This window comes from Lagenorhynchus albirostris, chromosome 15, assembly GCF_949774975.1.
Source record: "Lagenorhynchus albirostris chromosome 15, mLagAlb1.1, whole genome shotgun sequence".
NCBI lineage: Eukaryota > Metazoa > Chordata > Mammalia > Artiodactyla > Delphinidae > Lagenorhynchus > Lagenorhynchus albirostris.
In genome coordinates this window covers 70,702,387-70,724,226 of record NC_083109.1, presented here as the reverse complement: position 1 = coordinate 70,724,226, position 21,840 = coordinate 70,702,387, and the positions used below count along the sequence as shown (strand labels likewise).

At 44.8% G+C, this 21,840-nt stretch overlaps 1 protein-coding gene across 6 annotated transcripts in view; it reads right to left on the bottom strand.

Annotated features, from left to right (window-relative positions):
- The window catches only part of KATNIP (katanin interacting protein), a 194,319-nt gene that overhangs the window by 98,655 nt on the left and 73,824 nt on the right, over positions 1-21,840 (bottom strand). For 5 of the 6 annotated variants that reach the window (XM_060124302.1, XM_060124303.1, XM_060124304.1 and 2 more), the window contains one exon: positions 5,996-6,263. The exons of the other annotated variant lie outside the window; for it this stretch is intronic. In XM_060124302.1, the coding sequence (XP_059980285.1) occupies positions 5,996-6,263 (268 nt within the window). The remainder of the gene's footprint in view (positions 1-5,995; positions 6,264-21,840) is intronic. 6 annotated transcript variants of the gene reach the window in all.

The following is a 21,840-nucleotide window of genomic DNA, read 5'->3' as shown; positions in this document are numbered from 1 at the left end:
ACACTTACAGATGACCAGGGTGTCTCCAGGGCACAGAACAGGGGGGCATTCAGACACAGGGAACAGTGTGTGTGAAGGCTTGAGAGCTGACATGCGTGTGGCAGGTGAGTGGCTAGGGTCTGGGCTGGCAAGAGGAGCCAGACAGTGAAGGGCCCACGGGCCATGATTTATAGTCAGTGTTTCCCAAAGTGGGGTGCCTGGACCACTGGTGAAACAGGTGATGACTGGGACTTCCCTGATGGCTCAGTGGATAAGAATCCACCTGCCAAAGCAGGGCACATGGGTTTGATCCCTGGTCCGGGAAGATCCCACATGCCGTGGAACAACTAAGCCCGTGCGCCACAAGTACTGAGCCTGCGCTCTAGAGCCCGCAAGCCACAACTACTGAGCACATGTGCCACAACTACTGAAGGCTGTGTGCCTAGAGCCCGTGCTTTGCAACAAGAGAAGCCACCACAGTGAGAAGCCCGCGCACTGCAACGAAGAGTAGCTCCCGCTCGCCGCAACTAGAGAAAGCCGGTGCGCCGCAATGAAGACCCAACGCTGCCAAAAATAAATAAAATTTAAAAAAAGAAAGCAATTATCTATCTTAATGTGTATGGGAAAAAAATAAGCAACCAGTGTATCAAACCTTGATTTCATGTATATTATTGTGTGGAACAATCCTAGAATTACGGAAGAAAAGAAAGGAGTGAGGAAGGAAAGGGTGAGGGGGTGGAGAGAAAAGGAAAGAAGGAAAGAAGAAAGGTGACTGGTTTAAATAACAGCTAAAAAATAATATGAGTGGTCTGTGAATTTGGCAAAAAAAAAAAAAAGTTGTGAAGAAGGTTTGCAAATGGCACAAGTCAGGGTAAAGTGGCTCCAGGCAGGAAAGCAGCTCAGGGGGCAGCGGGGCAGGCGGCTAAATGGAATAAAGAGAAAAAGCAGGGAGAAGAGTTAGGTCCCTGGACTTGGGAACCTCCAGCCTGGGAAGGCAGAAAACCTGGGAAGTGCCTGCTCAAATTCAAAGGAAATCCTGGGGCCTGTGGTGGCCCAAAGGAGGGAAGCCCCAGAATCAAGGGCGCTATGGGATTCTTGGGAGGTCACGGTAGATGTTGGGGATGAGTGTGGGGTCTGTCCGACTTGCACTAACCTCTCTGCTATCCCCCTTTGACTTTGCAAAGGACACGTGTTTCTCTACACTTTCTCAAGTGGCTGCTCCCTGGTTGGCCTGATATCCAGGGCCCAAGGGCAGACCTGTGTGTGAGCGAGAAGCCACCATGTCCAGTGGGACAAGACAAAGAATGGAGAGGGGCCAATGCCCAAACGGAGATTGGCTGTCTAAGTGCTGAAAATATGCTGATGATGGTAAGAACGACAGCCAGCATGTATTCAGTTCAGCCTCCTGAGTGCCCAGGCACCGGGACAGGTCCTTGGCACACACTGTCTCATGTGTTTCCCCAGCCATCCTAGTGGGTGGAGGGTAGGTAGAATAATGGACCTCAAAAATGGCCACATCCTAATTTCTGGAAGCTGTGACTGTGTTAGGCTACAAGACAAAGGGGAACTGACTGTGCTCATCAGCTGACCTTAAACTAGGGACGTTATTTTGGATTATTCTGCTGGACCCAATGTAATCACAAGGGTTCTTAAAAGTGGAAGAGGGACAGAGTTTCAGTTTGGGATGATGAAAAACTTCTGGTGATAGATAGTGGTGATGGTTACACAACAATGTGAGTGTACTTCGTGACACCGAATTGTGCTCTTAAAAAGGGTGAAGACGGTAAATTCTATGTTATGTATATTTTGCCACAATAAAACACATGTACGTGAGCAGCACACAGGTGGAAAAGTGCTGCAGAAGAGGAAGATCAAAGGGAGACGTCACTATAGAAGAAAAGCACAGAGAGATGCAACGTTGCCAGCTTGGAAGGCGGCCAGGGGCCAAGGTATGTGACAGCCTCTAGAAGCTGGAAAAGGCAAGGAAACACATTATCCCCTAGAGCTTCCAGAAGGAACATAGCCTTGCTGACACTGTGATTTTAGCTCAGTGAGACTCATGTCAAACTTCTGACCCACAGAACTATAAGATAAAAAGTTGGTATTGTTTTAAGCCAACAAGTTTGGGCTAATTTGTTATAGCAGCAGTAGAAAACTAATACATACTATTGCAGAGTAAGGCTCTCAAGTTCAAGTCGTTTGTCCAACAACACAGAGCTAGGAAGTGAGGGAATCAGGATTTGACCAGGCCTGCCTGGCTCAGAGCCCTGCCCTTAACCACTTCATTCCCTGTCTCCTGGCTCCTTCCTCTCCTTAAGACTGCCCTCGGGCAACGCTGGTGGAGGTCTGCCTTGGCCATCAAGAGTCTATACAAGGATATTTCTTAGGGCACCAAAGGACCCAGACTCTTGGTGCAATCCTAAACCATCAGGTCTTCATGGAAAGTGGCCTGGGTTCACTCATTTTGTACCACCTCCCCCCACCCCTGGCCCCGACTCACTCGGCTGCAGCCATACTGGCCCTTTCTCTGTACTTGGGTACACCAAGCTCTTTCCCTCTCCAAGCCTTTTGTGCTTTCTGATCCCTGGACCTGGATTGCTGTTTCCATGACTGCTTTCTCTTCCTCATTCCTGTCCCAGCTTAAACATCACCTCCTCTGAGAAGGCTTTTCTGACCATTCCAGCTACTAGCATCCTTCTCTGACCCCCATCGCCCAACCAGTGTCCTGTTTTATAATCTTCACAACTTTCAAGACCATCAGGGTACCATTCTCTCCTCCTCCCTGAATTCCTAACCCATGACCCAGCCCTCCCCTTTCCAGTTAATAGAAAAATAACTTCTGCCTTTCTCTGTGCTGCTCATTCACTGCCCCTTGCTCACAAGGAGGACAAATGGGATGGGAGAGAGTGGGGGCAGGAAGCCATCGGGGCTCAGCCCAGGCCTTCCTTCTTCCCTCTTCTGTGGGCTGGGGTGGGGCGGGGGGTGCCGTCAGGTCACATGGCCCCCTTCTACCATGCTGATGCCATCAGCGGTCCAGCTCTGCCAACATCTGGGGTCAGGGGTCAGTCTACGGCAGAGGGGCAGTACTTTCAGTTGGAGAGGTAATCATTTGCTCACTTTCCATCCATGATCATTTCTCATTTGTTTCACAATTTAGAAGGGAAAGCAGAGCAGGGTGGGGTTACTTACTGGCTCCTCAAAGCCCAATTATCACTTTGTAACTTCATCTGGTTTATTTATTTAGCCTAAAGATTAAGAGCGCAGGCTCTGGGCTCACACTGCTGCAGATTCAATTCCACTCTGCCCTTTCCTAGCTGTGTGACCTTGGGCAAGTTATTTGACCTCTCTGTGCTTCAGTTTCCCCTCTGTAAAACAAGTACAATGACAGGACTTCCCTTGGGGTTGAGATTTAATGTGCGGGTGAGGATTTAATGAGGGACATAAGTAAAGTCCTTGGAATAGCTCTTGGCTCACATTAATAACAACTCAGTAAGTGTTGGCAATTATTATTTATGTAGTTATGTGCTTATTGTCTGTTTTCCCTGCTAGGATTAAATGACGTGGAATGAGTGGGCCCATCTTGTCCCAGCACAGTGCCTGGGGCATGATGCGTGCCCAGTGCATGAATGAACAGCCCAGCACCAAGCACATCTTTTCAGGTTACTGCTGACTGTTCTTGAGTAAACACTCAGGACCATCTAAGAACTCCAATCCCATGCTGGGGTCTGGGGAGACCTTGTAACAGGCCCCTCAGCCTCCTTCTTGCTCCCCTTGGTGGGAGCCTGTCTCCTGCTGGGGCTGAGAAGCCAGCCAGGGGCTGCAGATGAAAGGGGCGGTTGAGAGCGGCGGTAGGGGGTTTTCGTGCTGCCTTCGTGTACTGCAGACTGGGCACCCGCCGCCTTCGGCAGACATCACCAGGGTCAACTCGGGGCCTGCCGAGCAATCTAATTGTTAAAAAATGTAAAATGGCAAGAAAGTGAAGTTCTCTCCTTTAGCTTTATGCCCAGTATCACTATTAAACTGCCTGGGGTCCAATTGCTCCCCTTCTGTGGCCTGGTCCTCCACACCCGGAAGTGACTGTCATACCCACTCCCACCTCCATCCCCGCCACACCCCCGTTTCCAGGGCAGGGGCCCAGTCAACCCCCTCACAGCACTTCCCTTCCCCTTGGAGGAAACACAATCCACAGCAACGATGCAGCCCCAGTGGTTCTCATTCAAATGGGTCTGTTCATTGCTGTGACCACCAGATGCTTTAGCAGGTGGGCATAGCCCTTCATTTATTTTAAAGATTTCCCGAATGGCTTGAATGTGCCAGGTGAAGGCTGCAAGCCGGGGATGCAACAGAGGGGAAGAGCTGGCCTGTGCCCTGGCAGAGCTCACAGGCCGGAGGGAGAGAAAGGCAACTGCTGGCATTGAGACTAGTGTCATGATGATGCTACAGGAGCAGAGCAGGCACTGACCTAGCTGGCCAGGCTGGGAATGCCAAGAAGGCTTCCTGGAGGAAGCAGCCTCTGAGCTGAGTCTCGAGGAAAAAGCAGGGAGCCAGGTTTCATGGGTCAGAGTGGAGAGGAAAGGAAATGTGGTGATCTAGGTGGAGGGAACAGCCCAGCAAGGAGGTGAGAGCATGTCGGAGGGACAAATGTTCTCTTTGCTGGAGACATCAACCGTGGGGTGTAGATTTTCCAGAGCTGCCTATTATTATGTCCCCCCAAGACTCATAGGTTCAAGTCCTAACCCCCAGTACCTCAGAATGTGGCTGTATTTGGAGATAGGGTCACTAGAGAGGTAGTTACGGTAAAATGAGGCCTTCAGAGTGTGTGCTAAGCCAACATGACTGGTGTCCTTATAAGAAGAGGAGATTAGGACACAGGGACACACAGAGGGAAGACCATGTGAGGACACAGGGAGGAGGTAGCCACCTGCAAGCCAAGGACAGAGGCCTCAGAAGACACCAAGCTTGCCGAAGCCCTGATCTTGGATTTCTAGCCTCCAGAACTGTGAAAAAAATTACATTTCCGTGGCTGTTGATGCCACCCCTGGTCTGTGTACTTTGTTACGGCAGCCTGGGCAGACGAATATACTCACTGCCCGATTTCAAACACTCCCTCATTTCTCCTTCCTTAGGTTCACTCATGCTTCCCCATTGGTTGGTCTTGGTATTTGGTTCAGGAAATACGGCACCTCCGGCTTTGGGGAGAATGCCCTAACCGTAACCCTCCTTGCCACCCACCCATTGTTCTGTTGACTCTACCTTCTAGGGTGATTTCTGAAAAACCTTCTCCAGTGGACAACTGCTGTTGGTGCCCACCTGCTTTCCTTCTCCTTCAGATTCACCTTAATTTTCCTTTGGAAACTACTATCTCCGTCCATGTGGTTTGGGTGGCGATAACCACACCCCCAGTCCTGTTGGCCGGACCTGGCCAATCAGAGCCACAGTGACTAGTTCAGAGATGTGACCCCACGTGAGTTCAAGAGCCAAGTCTGGGACTTTTGCTGGAGCTTTTAGGAAGAGAAATCCACTTTCTGATGGAGTTGCAAAGCCAGTGTCTCAATTCTGCGTCTATATGTGGAAAGCCCACTTTAGAATGGTGCCAAGACAAAAGAAGGAAGAGAGAAGAGGGAGAAAAGGAAGAAGGGAAGGGGAGGGGAGGGGAATGGAAATGAGTCCTACTGCAGCCCTGGACTCCTTAGTTATCCAAGTCAATAAACAGTCCCTTTTGCTCAAGTCAGTTTCACTAGCCAGTTGCCGCATAGATGCTGGTAAACTTCCTACAATGCACAGGACAGCCCCCTACAGCTATCTGCCAGACATTTACCATCTGGAATTTCAGGGTCGTCTGTAAGCTTCTGGGAGCCTTCACCTCTTGCAATCAGCAGAGAGCTGAGTGATATATACCCCGGCCTGTGAGATGGTCTACCCAAAGCTGAATTCAAAGTACCACTGGAAATTTAAGTCCTATTATTAGATCCAGAGACATCAAAGGCAAAGATATGCCACATAAGACAGAGCTTACTTTTGGAAGCTGGGTTAAATTCCAGCACTACGAGGGTATCTGGGCCCTGGGGAGGGCGTCCTTCTGTCTCCTGGTCCTCGGAAACATTCTTTTGCACAGAGTCCCCACTGGGAAGAGGGGAGTCATCTCTAGGACGACGCACCAGCACCTGGTCCTCAGGCTCCGGCTCAGAGAGTACATCTTCTTCGATAGAGTCATACTCATCACTGGAACCATCCTCTTCTTTCCTTTGTAGGTTGACACTAAGTTCCAGGCTTTTTCTTAGCTCCTGCCAAAAGTCAAGAAGAGAAGTGAAAAATAAAATATGTTCCTTTGAGGAAAAACTCTTTTGAAAATAGATCATTAGAATCAAAGAACTATTCCCATGAAGCTAACATTTACCAAAACCATCTCAACCCATGTGTTATCCTCACTTTGAGGATGAGAAAACGAAGGGGCAGGGACAAATAAGAAACTCTCCTCTGGATGGAGCAGAGTTTAGTTTTATAGTATTAATTGTGGTTTTCTGTAGCTGTTTGCAAATTTTTTCATATGTTTTCTGCCTCTAAGAGATTGTAGATTTACAATCTTAAGACCAAGCATTAAGCTATACTTACAGTGATCAAAAAATTTATCACTGAAGCCAGGATACTTTGAATTTATTTATTTATTTATTTTTGGCTGCATTGGGTCTTCGTCTTTGCGCGCAGGCTTTTCTCTAAGTCATGGAAAGCGGAGAGTGGGGGCTACTCTTTGTTGCGATGTGCGGGCTTCTCATTGTGGTGGCTTCTCTTGTTGCGGAGCATGGGCTCTAGGCACGCGGGCCCAGTAGTTGTGGCTCACGGGCTCTAGAGCACAGGCTCAGTAGTTGTGGTGCACGGGCTTAGCTGCTCCGCGGCATGTGGGATCTTCCCGGACCAGGGCTCGAACCCGTGTCCCCTGCATTGGCAGGAGGATTCTTAACCACTGCACCACCAGGGAAGTCCCCAGGATACTTTGGAAGGGGAATAAAGGCACTGCTACATTTATACTGGGACGAAAGTGTACACTGGACTGTCTGGGGAAACCAGTATGTTTGCTGAGCCTTGCTATGCTATCCCTGTAGCCCCTGTAGTAACTAACATAGTTGTGAGAGCGCGAGAAGCAATCAGGTTTACGGTTGGCCATAAACTTAATAGTTGTGTGGGAGGCTGAACAATGATTCCCCAAAGATGTCCAAGTCCTTATTCCTGGACCCACTGAATTAGTGAAGGCTCATGTACAAGTGAGAAGCACCACATAGAAAACTTTGATCATCTTAGAGAAATCATCCTAAAAAGCCCAATGATAGAAATACGGACATCAAAGGTGCTGCTGGTGAGGGCTCAGGAAATAAGGAACACTTTATTGGGAACTAGAGGACAGAAAATCCTGTTATGCGGCAGCAGAATCTTAGCCAAACTGTGTCCTATAGTTATATGGTAAGAGGAACTTGTAAAGGATGAACTTGGATATTTAGCTCAAGAGAGTTCCAAGCAAAGTGTTAAAGATACAGTCTGGTTCCTTCTTGCTGCTTAGAGTAAAATGCTAGAGGAAAGGGACAGACTGAGAGAACTGTTAAGTAAAAAGAACTGGGAGCTGATGATTTGGGAAGCTCTCAGCCTACTGCAAAAGATGCTAAAAAAAAGCATGAAAAAGCCAGGGAAGGGTGCTCTGGAGAAAAAAACGAAGGGTGTGGCTGCACAACCTTTTGCCAAAACCTCAGAAGGATCTACAGTTTAGAGCAGCGGTGCCCAACCCCCGGTCCATGGACCAGTACCAGGCCGCGGCCTGTTAGGTGAGGTGAGCAGCGGGCCGGCAAGCAAAGCTTCACCTGCCACCCCCATCGCTCGCGTTACTGCCTGAACCATCACCCCACCCCGTCCGTGGAAAAACTGTCTTCCACAAAACCGGTCCCTGGTGCTAAAAAGGTTGGGGACCGCTGGTTTAGAGTATTCAATCACAATTGAGGGCTCTTTGAAGAGATTAGACATGTGACTCATGAATCCCCTTAGACATCTCAGCAGAAGCCAGGAAAAGGGATGGGATTAGCCAGGAAAGATTTGTAGAGGAGCCTCTAGTCTAGTGGAGTGAACCCTAGAGACATACAGAGGAGATGCACGTGGTTTTTGAGACTGTTATACCAGCAGAAACACTGCCAGCTTGGACTCAGTGGGAGAGAGAAAGGACAAAATTAAAGAAAGCTGACAGGCTCCCAAAATTCTACAGACAGGAAACAGGTTAATAAAACTATGTAGGTGCAAACACATGCTACCCTTCATGAAAGAGGAAGAATGACTCCCAGGGTGCAGCCATGGGCCCAGAGGGCGGAATCCTGAGCCACAGAGAATTATTCCTGTGCCTTGAAACCTAATGGAGTTTGCCCAGTTGGATTTCAAAATTGATTGGGTTTGGTGACTCCTTTTTCCCTTTAATTTTCTGTCTGTTGTAATGGGAATGTCTATAACTGTTATCCTGTGCCTGACCCACCACTGCATTTGGGAGCAGATAACTTGTTTTCTAGTTTTAAAAGTTCACAGAGGGAGAGAAATTTTGCCCTAAGATGAGTAATACCCATAGACTCACCCCTAGCTAATTTAGATATAGATAATGAGCTTTGGGAGTTTTGAGCAGATGAGACTTAAATGATATTTTGCACTTAAGTTGCTACTGTAATGGGTTGAGACTTTTGGGAAACTTGGGATGGGATGGAAGTATTCTGCATGTGTGGTGGACATGAATCTTTGGGGGCCCGAGAGCAGACTGTTGTGGGCCCCAAAGATGTCCATGTTCTAATCACCTTGGATGGTGAATATTACATGGCAAAGGGACCTTGCAGATGTGATTAACGATCTTGAGATGGGGGATATTATCGTGGATATCTAGAGGGGCCTATGTAATCACAAGGGTCCTTCTAAGAGGGAGGCAGGAAGATCAGCATCAGAAAGACAAGATACAAGGGTGGAAGCAGAGGTTAGGGAGGAGAGAAGATGCTACCCTGCTGGCCTTGAAGGAGGAAAGGGCACAAGCCAAGGAATGTAGAAGTTGGAAAAGGCAAGGAATCGGATTCTCCTCTAGAGCCTCTAGAAGGAACATAGGTCTGCTGACATCTTGATTTTAGACCAATGAAACGGAATTTGGATTTCTGAGCTCCAGAACTGTAAGATAAACCATTAAGTTTGTGGTAAGTTGTCATGGCAGCAATAAGAAACATTTTTTTTGTTTGTTTAGACATGCCTCACAGCTTGTGGGATCTTAGTTCCCTGACCAGGGATTGAACCCAGGTCCCTGGCAGTGGAAGCACTGAGTCTTAACCATTGGACCAGCAGGGAATTCCCCAGGAAACTAATATAGCTATTGATCTTTTATAGCTCTCTCCCTCCCGCCCTGCCCAATATCAAGTATCAGTGATATTTATTGAGCAAATAGAACACTGCCTGGCACATAGTAGATGCCTGACAAATACGTGCTGAATGACTAATTTATGTCAGTGACTGGGTAGAAGCTGTAGGCAGGGGTGGAGAGCACCCACCTGCCTTGGCGGTGGCATTAGTGATGTGACTCTTGGAAAGTTACTTAACTTCTCTGATCTGCATTGTGCCACCCATAATAATGGGTTAACGAATCCTAACGTCACTGAACTGTCCAGGAGATGTTGGTCGGTCCCAGGGCCCAGAATCCTCCCCACTGATGCCTAAGGCCGAGTGGAGCTACCACCCACTGCCAGTTCCAGGAAATAGCTGGATGGGGCATTAGGATTCTAGAACCCACGGTCAGCTGAGCAGGTTCCCTCCAGCCTTTTCATCACCTTCACCTTGTGGTAGCCCCATATTTTAAGTGACTGAATTTCTGGAGTCCCCACAAGTCGGAGGACTGAGGCCTAGAGCCTTTAAGCTGGTCCGACCTGTCACAATGATTAAGTGGCAGGGTCGAGACGTGTGCCCTCAGCCACAGCTCCCTGCTCCTTCTAGACTATCCAAGTGTAAAACAGACTCACTTCTGTGGTCCAGCCAGTGGGGAAGAAGACGCGGCAACTATTATCATACGTTTATTCACACACGCAGGTGTGCTACAGGCGCTGCGTTGAGGGCTGAGGTAATGGTGGGGAGTAAGATGGCGAAGCTTCAGGCAATCAGTGCACGAAGAAAAAGAATCAGGGGCGTTTCAGATGTGGCCAGGACTGGGAAGGAAAGAGCCTGCCTGCATGATGGAACCAAGAGTGAGTGGGCTGAGGGCAGCCCTGTTGAAAGCTGGTCACGGAATGCTGGGTGATAAAGAAACGCCCAGTGAATGTCTGGGGCACAAGGTATGTCAGGAGGAACGGCAGAGGCAAAAGCCTGGAGGCAGCAATGGCTGGAGGGCAGCGGGTACCAAACACACTGGGAGGGGAGGGCGGGGAGCAGGAAGGGGGTCACGGGGGCAGCGCCTTGTAGGCCTCGGAGCAGAGTCTGGATTTTCTTTCATGTACCATGAGAGCTCACGAAGGGTGCGAAGCAGAAATACAGCATTATCTGATTTCTGTTTTTAAAGATCACTATGGCTCTTGGATACCAAGTGGATTTTGAGAGGCGGGGCCAGGATGCAAACAGGGCAGACAGCAGACAGCTGCACCTGCGGTATCAGGTAAAGAGGAAGGTGGAAGCAGAGGTGGGGACAGAAGATGCATTTTGAGATGTACTTTGGAGGCCGAGATGACAGAAATGGCTGACTAGAAATTAACAATGTGCATACCCTTCACCCCAGCCCTTCTAGGAATTTACCCTTCGTTCTTAAGTATGCAAAGATCATTGAGGCATCATTTATAAAAGAGAATGACCTGCATGTTCATTAGTAAGAGATGGGTTAAATTACTAATAGAGCAGGCGTTGACGGAGCCCCAGGCAGCCCTTACAGAGAATGAGGTAGGTCTCATGCACTGATTCAGAAAGACAGCAAGATATATGTTTAAGTAAAAAGAAGCATGTTGGAAAATGTACATATAGTATAAACCTGATTCTTTTAAAAATTATTATATTAGTATGTATACATATAGGCATACAAAAAGTCTGGAAACATCAAACTCTTAATATTCTCTCTGGGGTGGCATTATGGGGACTTTGTTTTCTGCTTTGTTTTACTTAATTTTTTATTATAAGCATGTTTTCAATTTTATAAATAGAAAAATATCAGGTATTTACATTTATGTTTAAATCCTTACTCCTGAAAATAAATAAATTCCATATAGGAGTGGTAGGAACAGTGGTGTGGAGGACCCTGAACAGCCAGTTGTCTGATAGTCACTGATCTCTAGTCCTGCCTGGAACACATCTTGTCCCCAAAAGAGGGATTCAGAAATGGGTGAGCTGCGGCACTCGACGCTGGCAGGTGATGGGCAGCGTCTAACTTACTGTATCCACTCAAGTGGTCCAGATTTAAAAGTAACAAGCCACCAATCTCAACAGGGAGAAATTCCGGTAATATAAATATAGCACCCATAAGTCCTTCTCGGAAAAAAACCTCCAGAGGACAAAATCCAAACAATGAAAAGTAAAATCAAAATAAAGAACACAGACCAGGAGACCCTATGATAAAAGGTCTAATGGTGAGCACTGAAGATGTTTAGAGACTAAAGAAATACAAGTGACCCTTGAACAACACGGGGATTGGGGCCCTGCCCCCCATGCAGTCGAAAATCCATGTACTGCTATCTCTGCCTCAAAAGCAAAGGAATTGATAAATGGCTCACCCAAGGGCAGGAAGTTGAAACAGTCTGCAGAGAAGAGGACTCAAACCCCAGTTCTTTCGATTTCGCATATTGTGATCTCTAACCGAACACAAACTTTTCCCCATACTTAAAGATCTGTAAAGTGAAAATACAGGAACTATATTTATTGAAAAAAACCCCACGTACAAGTGGACCCATGCAGTTCAGACCGGTGTTATTTAAGGGTCAACTGTATTAGACAATTGTACGTATCCGGGTTATGGACCAAAATGCAATGTTCTAAACCTAAGCTCTTAGCGAAGCTCACAAAAACCACAAGAGGGGGCTTCCCTTCCCTGGTGGCGCAGTGGTTGAGAGTCCGCCTGCCGAGGCAGAGGACGTGGGTTCGTGCCCCGGTCCGGGAAGATCCCACATGCCGCGGAGCGGCTGGGCCTGTGAGCCATGGCCGCTGAGCCTGCGCGTCCGGAGCCTGCGCGTCCGGAGCCTGTGCTCTGCAACGTGAGAGGCCACGACAGTGAGAGGCCCGCGTACCGCAAAACAAACAAACAAAAAAAACAGAAGAGGGCAGGCAGTGTGGGTGCAACCTGGCCTCATTTTCCATAGCAGATTAGTCAATTCATATCCATCTTAAATGGAAACAACAGGGTTTTAAAAAATGGCAACTCCGATCTCTTAATATTTTGTTCATAATTTATTAAACGGACGGGATGTTTTAAGAAATCTCTCTTGTGATAAAGAAATCTGAATTTCAATAATTCTGTTGGTTTTGCTTCTGGCAAATTAATGCAAATTTAAATGCCATAATTGTATTTACTATAAATATATATAGTAAATATATATATAAAAGAAGCCTAGATCCTGCATTACTGCTATCTTGTTCACAGAGGAAAATAATACATTTGCTTACACTGGGTGAGCACACTTTAAGAACCTAGGCCCTTATAATGCCCACGTGATCTAAAACCATCTGTTCCAGGGGCACAGGGGAGATGAACTAAGTAGCCACATTCCCTCGAGAAAGCTGTTCAAATCCTTTCCACCTGGAAAGATGAGGACCTTGGGTTGGTTGCTTTGAAAGCCAACCTGCCGATACTTCAAAGGGATACCCTGCTAGGGCATCTACCAGTTGCTTTGAAGCTGTCATCCAGAAAAAGCTCTGTGAAAACTTACTTTATAGCTTTGCTTTAAAACCTTGTTATATGCAATTTCAATGCTCAGCCCTTAAAATGTTCAGTTCAAGCCCTTTCAACAGAAAGCCTTCTGCATGAAGGCCAGGCTGCAAATACCACAGGTGGGGAGCAGATGATGGGACTGTATACAAATTGGCCTTCTTGCTAGAGAGCCAGGGGGAGGCGAGGGAAGGAAGGATGCTGGACCAGTGACTAAAACGCAGCCGAGGTTTCATGGTCAGTGGATTAGTGCCTTACATGCCTGATCTTCCTCTTTTCTGCTGGGCTAGGAAAAGAGCAAAACCGGGTCACCATAGCACATGAAATGTCTGCAACAATAGCAACCACAATTGTGATAACAATGGCAGCAGCTGCTGATTACAAAGCTTTTGCTACATATCAGGCACCAGGCTAACCCCTCTACACACCTCATCTCCCTGCAGCCTCCCACCACCCCTGTGTGTAGGGGTCCTTATCTTATAGGTTCAGGGCACTTAAATGGCAGCCCCAGGCCATGTGGTTAGCAAGGGCAGAGCCAGGGTTTGGATGAAGGACTGTCTGACTCCAAAGTCCAGGTTTTTCATTCCATGCCCACGTTTATTCCCTGCCTGGCATCAATGCATTGGAAGCCAGTGGTCTCTAGAGTGAGATGAAAGTCAGGCGCTCTGCGATCACCCATTGGCTTACACGAAATTGATGACACCTGCCTGTAAGAGCTTTTGACACAAAGCTGCCACGAGGCCACCGAACGTGTTAAAGTATGTGTTCGGTGTTAGTGGATGAAGCATTAAGCCCCTAACTCCACTTAGAACAGGGAACAGCTTGTCCTAAGTTCTGGGTGTGGGTTCCAGGCCCGACTCCAGAGGCCCTATGTCCCCAGGCAAGTCTCTGAGCCTCAAGCCCCCACCTCTCACGTGGGAAAATGTTCCCTGACAACCTGACAAGTTTGTGGAAGGGATGCAATGAGATAATAGCTATGAATTAGTGTTTCGTGATTGCTCTAACAGAGGTCTAGGTTTTACAGAAAATTTAACATTGAGATGACAGCATATTCTTTTCTATCTCTCAGACCCTATTGACACTGACTATAAGAATATCAGACGTTTAGCCCATGAAGCCACACTGGATACTTTGAGTCCTCAAGAGGAAGCAGCAGTCTCTGCGTAGAGGTCATGGACATGCCGCGAACCCCCAGTGATGTCCTCATTTGATTGGCAATTTTATAAAAGTGGGATTTGCATGCACTGTTAGTTGCAATAATTCCCACCAACTCCTATTGCCTTATATGAGCCATTTTACATATATTAAACCGCCTGACCCAGAAATGATTTTTACCCTGCAATGAGGGGTTAATTAACTAATATGTCCTTCTTTTCATTCATTCATTTATTGTTGAATATATGTGTCCCCGTAAGCAGGTCTGATTGCTAAGTGCTAGGGATAGAGTGAGGAATAAGACAGAGTCCCTGTTCTCATGGAATTTATAATCTGGCAATAAAGACAGCCATTCCATAAGAAATTACTAATATAACGAGAGTCAAGAACCCACATCTGAGGCTTACCAGTCCACACCTCAAGCCTGGTGGCATCTAGATCACAAACTTCCCAGAATAAAGTGACTTGAGCTCTAACTATAGGGTCCATGCTGTATATTTTTTAAATCACATTTCCCTACATCTATTCTGATGGAACTATGGCTAGGAAAATATGAGTTTTATCTGAGCTTCAAGTACCTGTGCGATGTTTTTGGTTTTCTGCTACTTTCTTATTGCCCGCTTTCAACCTTGGATTTTCTTTCACTGATTTTCATTCAAAGCTAAATTTATTTATGAAGCCCCCTAGAGTTCAGTCTCAAATGTCCATTATTATGAAGAAAAAAGCCATCCTTGTCTTAAGGAGTGGAGTGATATAAGAGGAAGAGCACAGACTCAGGAAGCAGAAGGGTACCATTTCCTGGCTATGAGGCCCTGGGCAAACCCTGTGGCATCAGTGTGCTGTGGCTGCCTCACCTGAGCCTGCCCAGAGCAGGGGTGGGAGGGTGGCTTTTGATCTTTCGACCAAGAGAAGGAAATCAGATAGGGATGACAGGATAGAGACCAAACAACACAGAATGCTGCTGGATCACTAGAAATTTTGAGGAATTCTTGAAAGGCAAGAAAGCAGAGATCACATCTATGAAGCAGTAAAAGCAGAGGAAACTATGGACCAAAACAAGGCAGTAAAATTTTCCATACAAGGAAGTGTGTGTGTGTGTGTGTGTGTGTGTGTAGCTGAGTCCAGAGTCAAGGTGGAGTGAGAAGAAGCCCTGGGGCATTCACTGGGGGCTGCTTTCAGGGCTGCTGGCCCCTCCCCAGCTGTATTAAGTGCACACAGGCTGATGCCTGGATGTGGGCAATGCTCCAGGAGGCTGTTTTCCCCAAAGTAAGCTAGGAGTTCCCATACCTGGAAGAGGAGCTAAGGCACACAGCCTCCCGGAGCATATTGTGCCCCAACCAACATCAAGGTCAGGTTATATTAAATAGAACAGGCAGAAGAAGTAGGATTCTCAAATACAAAGATGAGCAGACAACCGAGAATGACCAAACATTTGGGAAAACCAAAACTCTGAAGATTGGCACAAAATTTAATTAACAAAAGAACGAACACCCAATGAAAGCGAGTTAATAGAATAAGCAGAGGAAGACTTTAGAATCCTGAAAATTAATATGCCTGGAGAGATTTGAGAGGACATTTCATCCATGAAAAAGAAACAGCTAGAGATCTCAAGTTTTAATTTTATCATTAACATTTTGGAAAAGATAAACTAAGTACAGAAAGAGCTAAAAGGTGACAAATTAAATGTGCTAGAAATTCAAGCCAAACAATTTCACATGGTAACAGCATAAAAAGAGGGCTTCCCTGGTGGCGCAATGGTTGAGAGTCCGCCTGCCGATGCAGGGGACATGGGTTCGTGCCCCGGTCCGGGAAGATCCCACATGCCGCGGAGCGGCTGGGCCCGTGAGCCATGGCCGCTGGGCCTGCGCGTCCAGAGCCTGTGCTCTGCAGCGGGAGAGGCCACAACAGTGAGAGGCCCGCATACCGCCAAAAAAAAAAAAAAAAAAAGACAAAAAGAAAAATATGAAAGAAAAATTAAGAGACTTGAAGATCTGGGCCAACATTTGTCCAAGAGAAGTTCCAGAGGATAGAACAGAAACAATGGAAAATAATAAAACAATAATAAATGAACATTTTCCAATGCTGAAGAAAGACATAAGCCTTTAGACTGAAAAGGCCCACCTAGTGCTTTAAACGGGACGAAGAGAATGACACTGATATATTCATAGGGATTAAACAAACAACCTGTCAGCAAACATCTTGACTCTCTATATACACAATGACAGCTTTGAAATGTCTAAAGCAAAAACAGAGAAATATAAGGGAACATTGATAAGTTCACAGAAATCACCCAGATTAAATAGACAAAAATTAACTGGGGCTCTGTTGCAGTGGTTTGCTAATGAGCATAAGAATTTTCTGGGAGTCCTATTAAAAATGAAGACTCTGAGCACTCCATGCCCCCTGGAAACCCAGCTCTATATCTTTGAACGGGGTATGAGAATTTACATTTTTAATAAGAAGCCAAAGTGATTCTGATATAGGTGGTCTGGGACTATACTGGGACATACATAATTGCCTGGTTAAATAACATAATTAATAGCTTGCTTTAATAGATATACTGAGAACTTTATACCAAAAAGAGAATGATTATTCTTTTGAAATATCATAGAGCATTCATAAAAATTATCTGGTAGACCACAAACAAAGTCTCAAAAACTTCCAAAACAACAGAAATCAAACAGACCAATCTCTAACTATGATGTAGTAAAATTAGAAATTAACACAGAAAGATAGACAAAAACTCTCTACTTAGAACATTTGTAAAACTCTTCTAAATAAAGAGAAAAAAAATCCCTAAAATCACAAACCAAAAGAAGTTGACAATGAAAACACTACATACACGCAAAATTTGTGAGATAAGGACAGAGCAGTATTCAGAGGAAAATTTATAGGCTTAAAATTGCTGTATTAGAAAACAAGACTGAAAATAAGGCAATTAAGCATTTAAAGTAAGAAGCCAGGTTATGGGATGGGGGTGGGGGGAGAATCAAAGCAATAAATTAAACCAAAAAGTTTAAGGAAGGAATCAAGATAAAAGCAGAAATGAACTGAAATAGAAAACAGTGAATGAATGAATGAATGAATGAACGACAAAATAAATAAAGTATGCATGCTCAATAGAACTGAAAGCTGGGCCTGCTGTGTCTGGGTGGTAGAGAGAGCTTTTCCTATTTTACTCAGTTTACTCCTTAATTGTTTGAATCTTTTCTAATGAGAAATCACTCATGTATTAGAGGTTATATAAAATGACAAAATAATGTGAAAATACCTAAGAAATTCTAAGTAGACTATAAATGCAAGAAATAAAAAAGATTATTTACTCTGGTATTGATTCAGAGATCATTTTAAATTTTCATTAAGATTGAAAAGGATGCTTTAGGAAGTCAAATACCATCCAGTATCTTCACTTACAGGGATGCTCTATTAGGTGAAAGGATTACTACATCTCTCAGTTCTGGACCTGTATTTTATGGGTAGTTAGTGCTTGTTCAGCATCATTCCACACAAATCATTCATGCTCATCACTGACTTATTCCTGCTCAGCTGGCTTTGTGCTGTCTGACCTACCTGCGCATGGACCTTCCTAATGCCATTAGCCAGGTGGTCCTTTGGTCTGAGCTATCCAGCTGGGCATCTCTGGGTACATTCAGGATGCCATGCCCCTGATGGTTCTTGGTACCAGAGGGGCTAACTCAAGTGTCACTGGAAAGGAAAAAACCTCTTCCTCTTCTCTTGTCAGGAGCTAACAAAGCTTTCATTGTCTAAATCAAAAGTTGCAAGCTGGTGGCCTGAAGACCACACCTGGCCAGCAGGCACATCTCGTTTCGTTCATAGAAAATCGTGAATTAGTTACCAAAAAAAAAAATGGGAGAAATCGAACACAAACAAGCCCAGATACTTGGCTTCTCTTAAAATTAGAAAGCCTGGCGCCACCGGGCCCCTACGACAGTCAGCTGAGCTGTGTAGAGACTGTTCCCTACATCCCCACTAGTTTCTACCATGCCCTGACACCCAGGCCAATGCCATCCTTGGTACTGCCCCCCAACCCCCCTCACTCATGTCATTTAAATTTTCATTTTAATTAGCACCCTCTGCCAGAAATCCCAGTATTTCAGAATCCAAGCTATATCTCCCAAACTGACACTTCTACCCCAAGTAGCACAGAAATTCTTTGTCAGATTATGTGTCCTGATTCATAGTTTGGAAAATACTGTCATCATAATTATAACTTAGCGATGTGATAACTGAACTCAGCTATGTGTGGGCTGGCCAGGGTGCCTAATCAACCTCTCTGCCACGCTAGCTCCTTGATTCAATCAATCAACTACCCAATTCACTTGCTTAACAAAGATTTGCAAACTAACTCTACGCCAGGCACTTTTCTAGGGGCCAGAGACACGGCAGGCAAGAGATAGCACACGTCTCTGCCACCATGAAGCTTAGATCTGGGATGTGGGGGGGAGGGTGTTTAAGCTCTAAATATGTAACTTGCAAACAGCCTCAGAAATGGATGAGTGGAGGGCTCCATGAGCTACCATGTATCCTCTGTTCTTGTGGATTTTGCAATATGGGAACACCTATAAACTCCCCCTTAGGATGTATGATTTCAGAGCTGACAGGCACAGGAAATATCTAATCTATCCCTTTTTGTTGTAGGGGAGGAAATGGGGCTCTAAAAGAGTGTGACTTAGCCAAGTCCCCACAGAGTTTATAGAAAAGCTCAAACTACCCTCTCCAGACTTGCTGAGTCACAGTCACTGGTTCTTTTTCCTCCCTAAAACAGGAGCCACGAGCTCCCTACATCTTCAGAAAATGTAACGTCGTGTGAAACAGCAATGGGAGATGCAGTGTCAGACAACAGGGAGAGGTGAAGACTACGGCAGAGTGAAGGGTGCATATGCTCAGAATAAAAGTTTTCTAATTCAAAATATTGGTTTGGCCAAAAAGTTCGTTCGGATTCTTTTCCAGTTTGGCCAACCCCATAAAACAGCAACAATAATGATTATAGCACAACACCAGACCAGCCAATGAAACACACCCGTGAGCTGAAGCTGGCCCTTGAGGTCACGGGTCCAAACCCTCCCCTTTGGATATATCCTCTTCCATTTATCACTATATTTCTACCCTTATCTTGAATTTAAGCGTAACTTTTGCAAGTCGTAACTAATAAGAAATCCTCTCTTACATGCCCCTATTTTTTCTGAATTTTTTTCCCTCAAGTTTGAGACCTATTTTGAATGTGCGATATATTTTGAATGTGACCGAAGTGAGAAAACCAAGTAGGAAGGGTGCATATTCATTTTCTTAATATAATAATGCCTTAATAATATAAAATGAATTTTCTATTTATCTAAAATTCACCCCTTTAAATAGTCAAAAACCTAAATAAAATAATTTTAAATGAAAGTACTTCTGAAATAGATAAGACGTCCTTGTCTTCTTAAAAGAATATGTATATTAAATATAATTTAGTCTTTTCTTAATACGAATGATCAATATTCTGGAGAGAAATTGATCTATAATACAGGAGATATTGCCAGGAGCTATTATGCTTTCGTATCTTTCATTTATTAAGTGACATCCTCTCCTACCCGAGTTTCCAGAAGTACAGGATATGGTTTGAAGACAAGGGAAGAGCCCCCTCTCATCCCTTTCTGGCTTTTGTGAACCTCCGGATTTTTGTTGTTATTTTATTTTGCTTTTTACTTTACAGTTATCTTAATTTTATCTGACATATGAGATTTTGACTTCCAATTTTAACATTTCTTTCTTTTATAGTCCCAAAATCAAAGCCACAAAGTCCGAATGATCTCGAAAACTTTCCTTCCATTTGAGAGAGACTCTAATCTTCAGACCTTCTGATTCAGAATCCCCAGGAGTTCATCTGTTAAAAACTGTGCTACCTCCTGTAAACAACTCTCTTAGCATAAAAATTTGACCTAAAATATGCATTTAAAAAAATATCGTGGGACTTCCCTGGTGGTCCACTGGTTAAGACTCCATGCTCCCAATGCAGAGGACTCGGGTTCAATCCCTGGTCAGGGAACTAGAGCCCGCATGATGCAACTAAAGATCCCACATGCCGCAACAAAGATCTCATGTACCGCAACTAAGACCCAGCACGGGCAAAAAAAAATATATATATATATATATATATATATATATATATATATATATATCTCCTTAGTGATTCTTTTTGTTGTTGTTATTTACTTTTCCTTTTTATTTTTTTTAAACATCTTTATTGGAGTATAATTTCTTTACAATGGTATGTTAGTTTCTGCTTTATAACAAAGTGAATCAGCTATGCATATATCCCTATATCTCCTCCCTCTTACATCTCCCTCCTACCCTCCCTATCCCACCCCTCTAAGTGGACACAAAACACCGAGCTGATCTCCCTGTGCTATGCGGCTGCTTCCCACTAGCTATCTATTTTACATTTGGTAGTGTATATATGTCCATGCCACTCTCTCACTTTGTCCCAGCTTACCCTTCTCCCTCCCCATGTCCTCAAGTCCATTCTCTATGTCTGCATCTTTATTTCTGTCCTGCCCCTAGGTTCTTCAGAACCATTTTTTTTTTAGATTCCATATATATGTGTTAGCATACGGTATTTGTTTTTCTCTTTCTGACTTACTTCACTCTGTATGACAGACTCTAGGTCCATCCACCTCACTACAAATAACTCAATTTCGTTTCTTTTTATGGCTGAGTAATATTCCACTGTATATATATGTGCCACATCCTCTTTATCCATTCATCTGTTGATGTACCTTAGTGATTCTTGTGTATATCAAATTTTAAGATCCATGGCCCTATCTTTTCCTTATAACGGTGGTTCTCAAATATTGCTGCAAATTACAGTCACATGGGGTGCTTAAACAGAGGAACCATGTCTGAGTCCAAATCCAGAACCAGAATCAAAACCTCTGGATGATATGACCTGGACATTTGTGTTTCTTTTATTTAGTTAGCTTTTTACTTTTTGTTTTGAGCTAACTGTAGACAATACAGCACCATACCATGTACCCTTCATCCAGTCTCCCCCACGGTAACATCCCGTATGACAACAGCACAATAGCACAGTCCAGAAACTGACATCAATACAATCCTGCTAAGCTCTTTAAACTAGGTCTCCTTATTTTTACTTTTCTCTATTTCTTCCTTTGCTGATGCTTAGCTCTACTGAAGCAGCTTATCTCCTCCTTAATGTACTGGCTTCTTAAAAACTTGGTTTGAAAAAATGTAAAACCCGTAGAAAATTTATCAGCATAGTATAATAGAAGAGTATAATGAATGCCCAAATACCCATCACCTATATTCAACAATTCTTCACCAATTCTCAGAAACCTGAGAACAGGGACCTTTTCCTACATAACCACAATATAATTGCCGAATTCAGGAAATTTAACATCAATACAGTATTATTTTCTAATATAATATGATTTTCAAATTTCATTAATTTTTCCAAACCATCCTTAAATTTAGAGCAATCCCCCCAACCTCCCAGGATCTCACATCGCATAACTGTGGTATCTCTTCAGCCCCCTTTAATCTGTAACAGCCTTTCTCTGTCTCTTATGCAACTGACATTTCTGAAGACTCCCGGCCAGTAGACTGTCCCTCAATTTGGCTTTGTCTGGTTGTTTCCTCATTGGACTTCACTTTTGAAAAACATTTTTCATCAATGTTCCCAGCTCGGGGTTCACTGGGGGAATATTTGTCAGAGGAGAGGTCTTCTCCAGGTTGTTTAAAACAGTTAAGCAGAACCGATGGATGGTCACCTCTGAACACCTTCCTCCTAGGCAGAACAT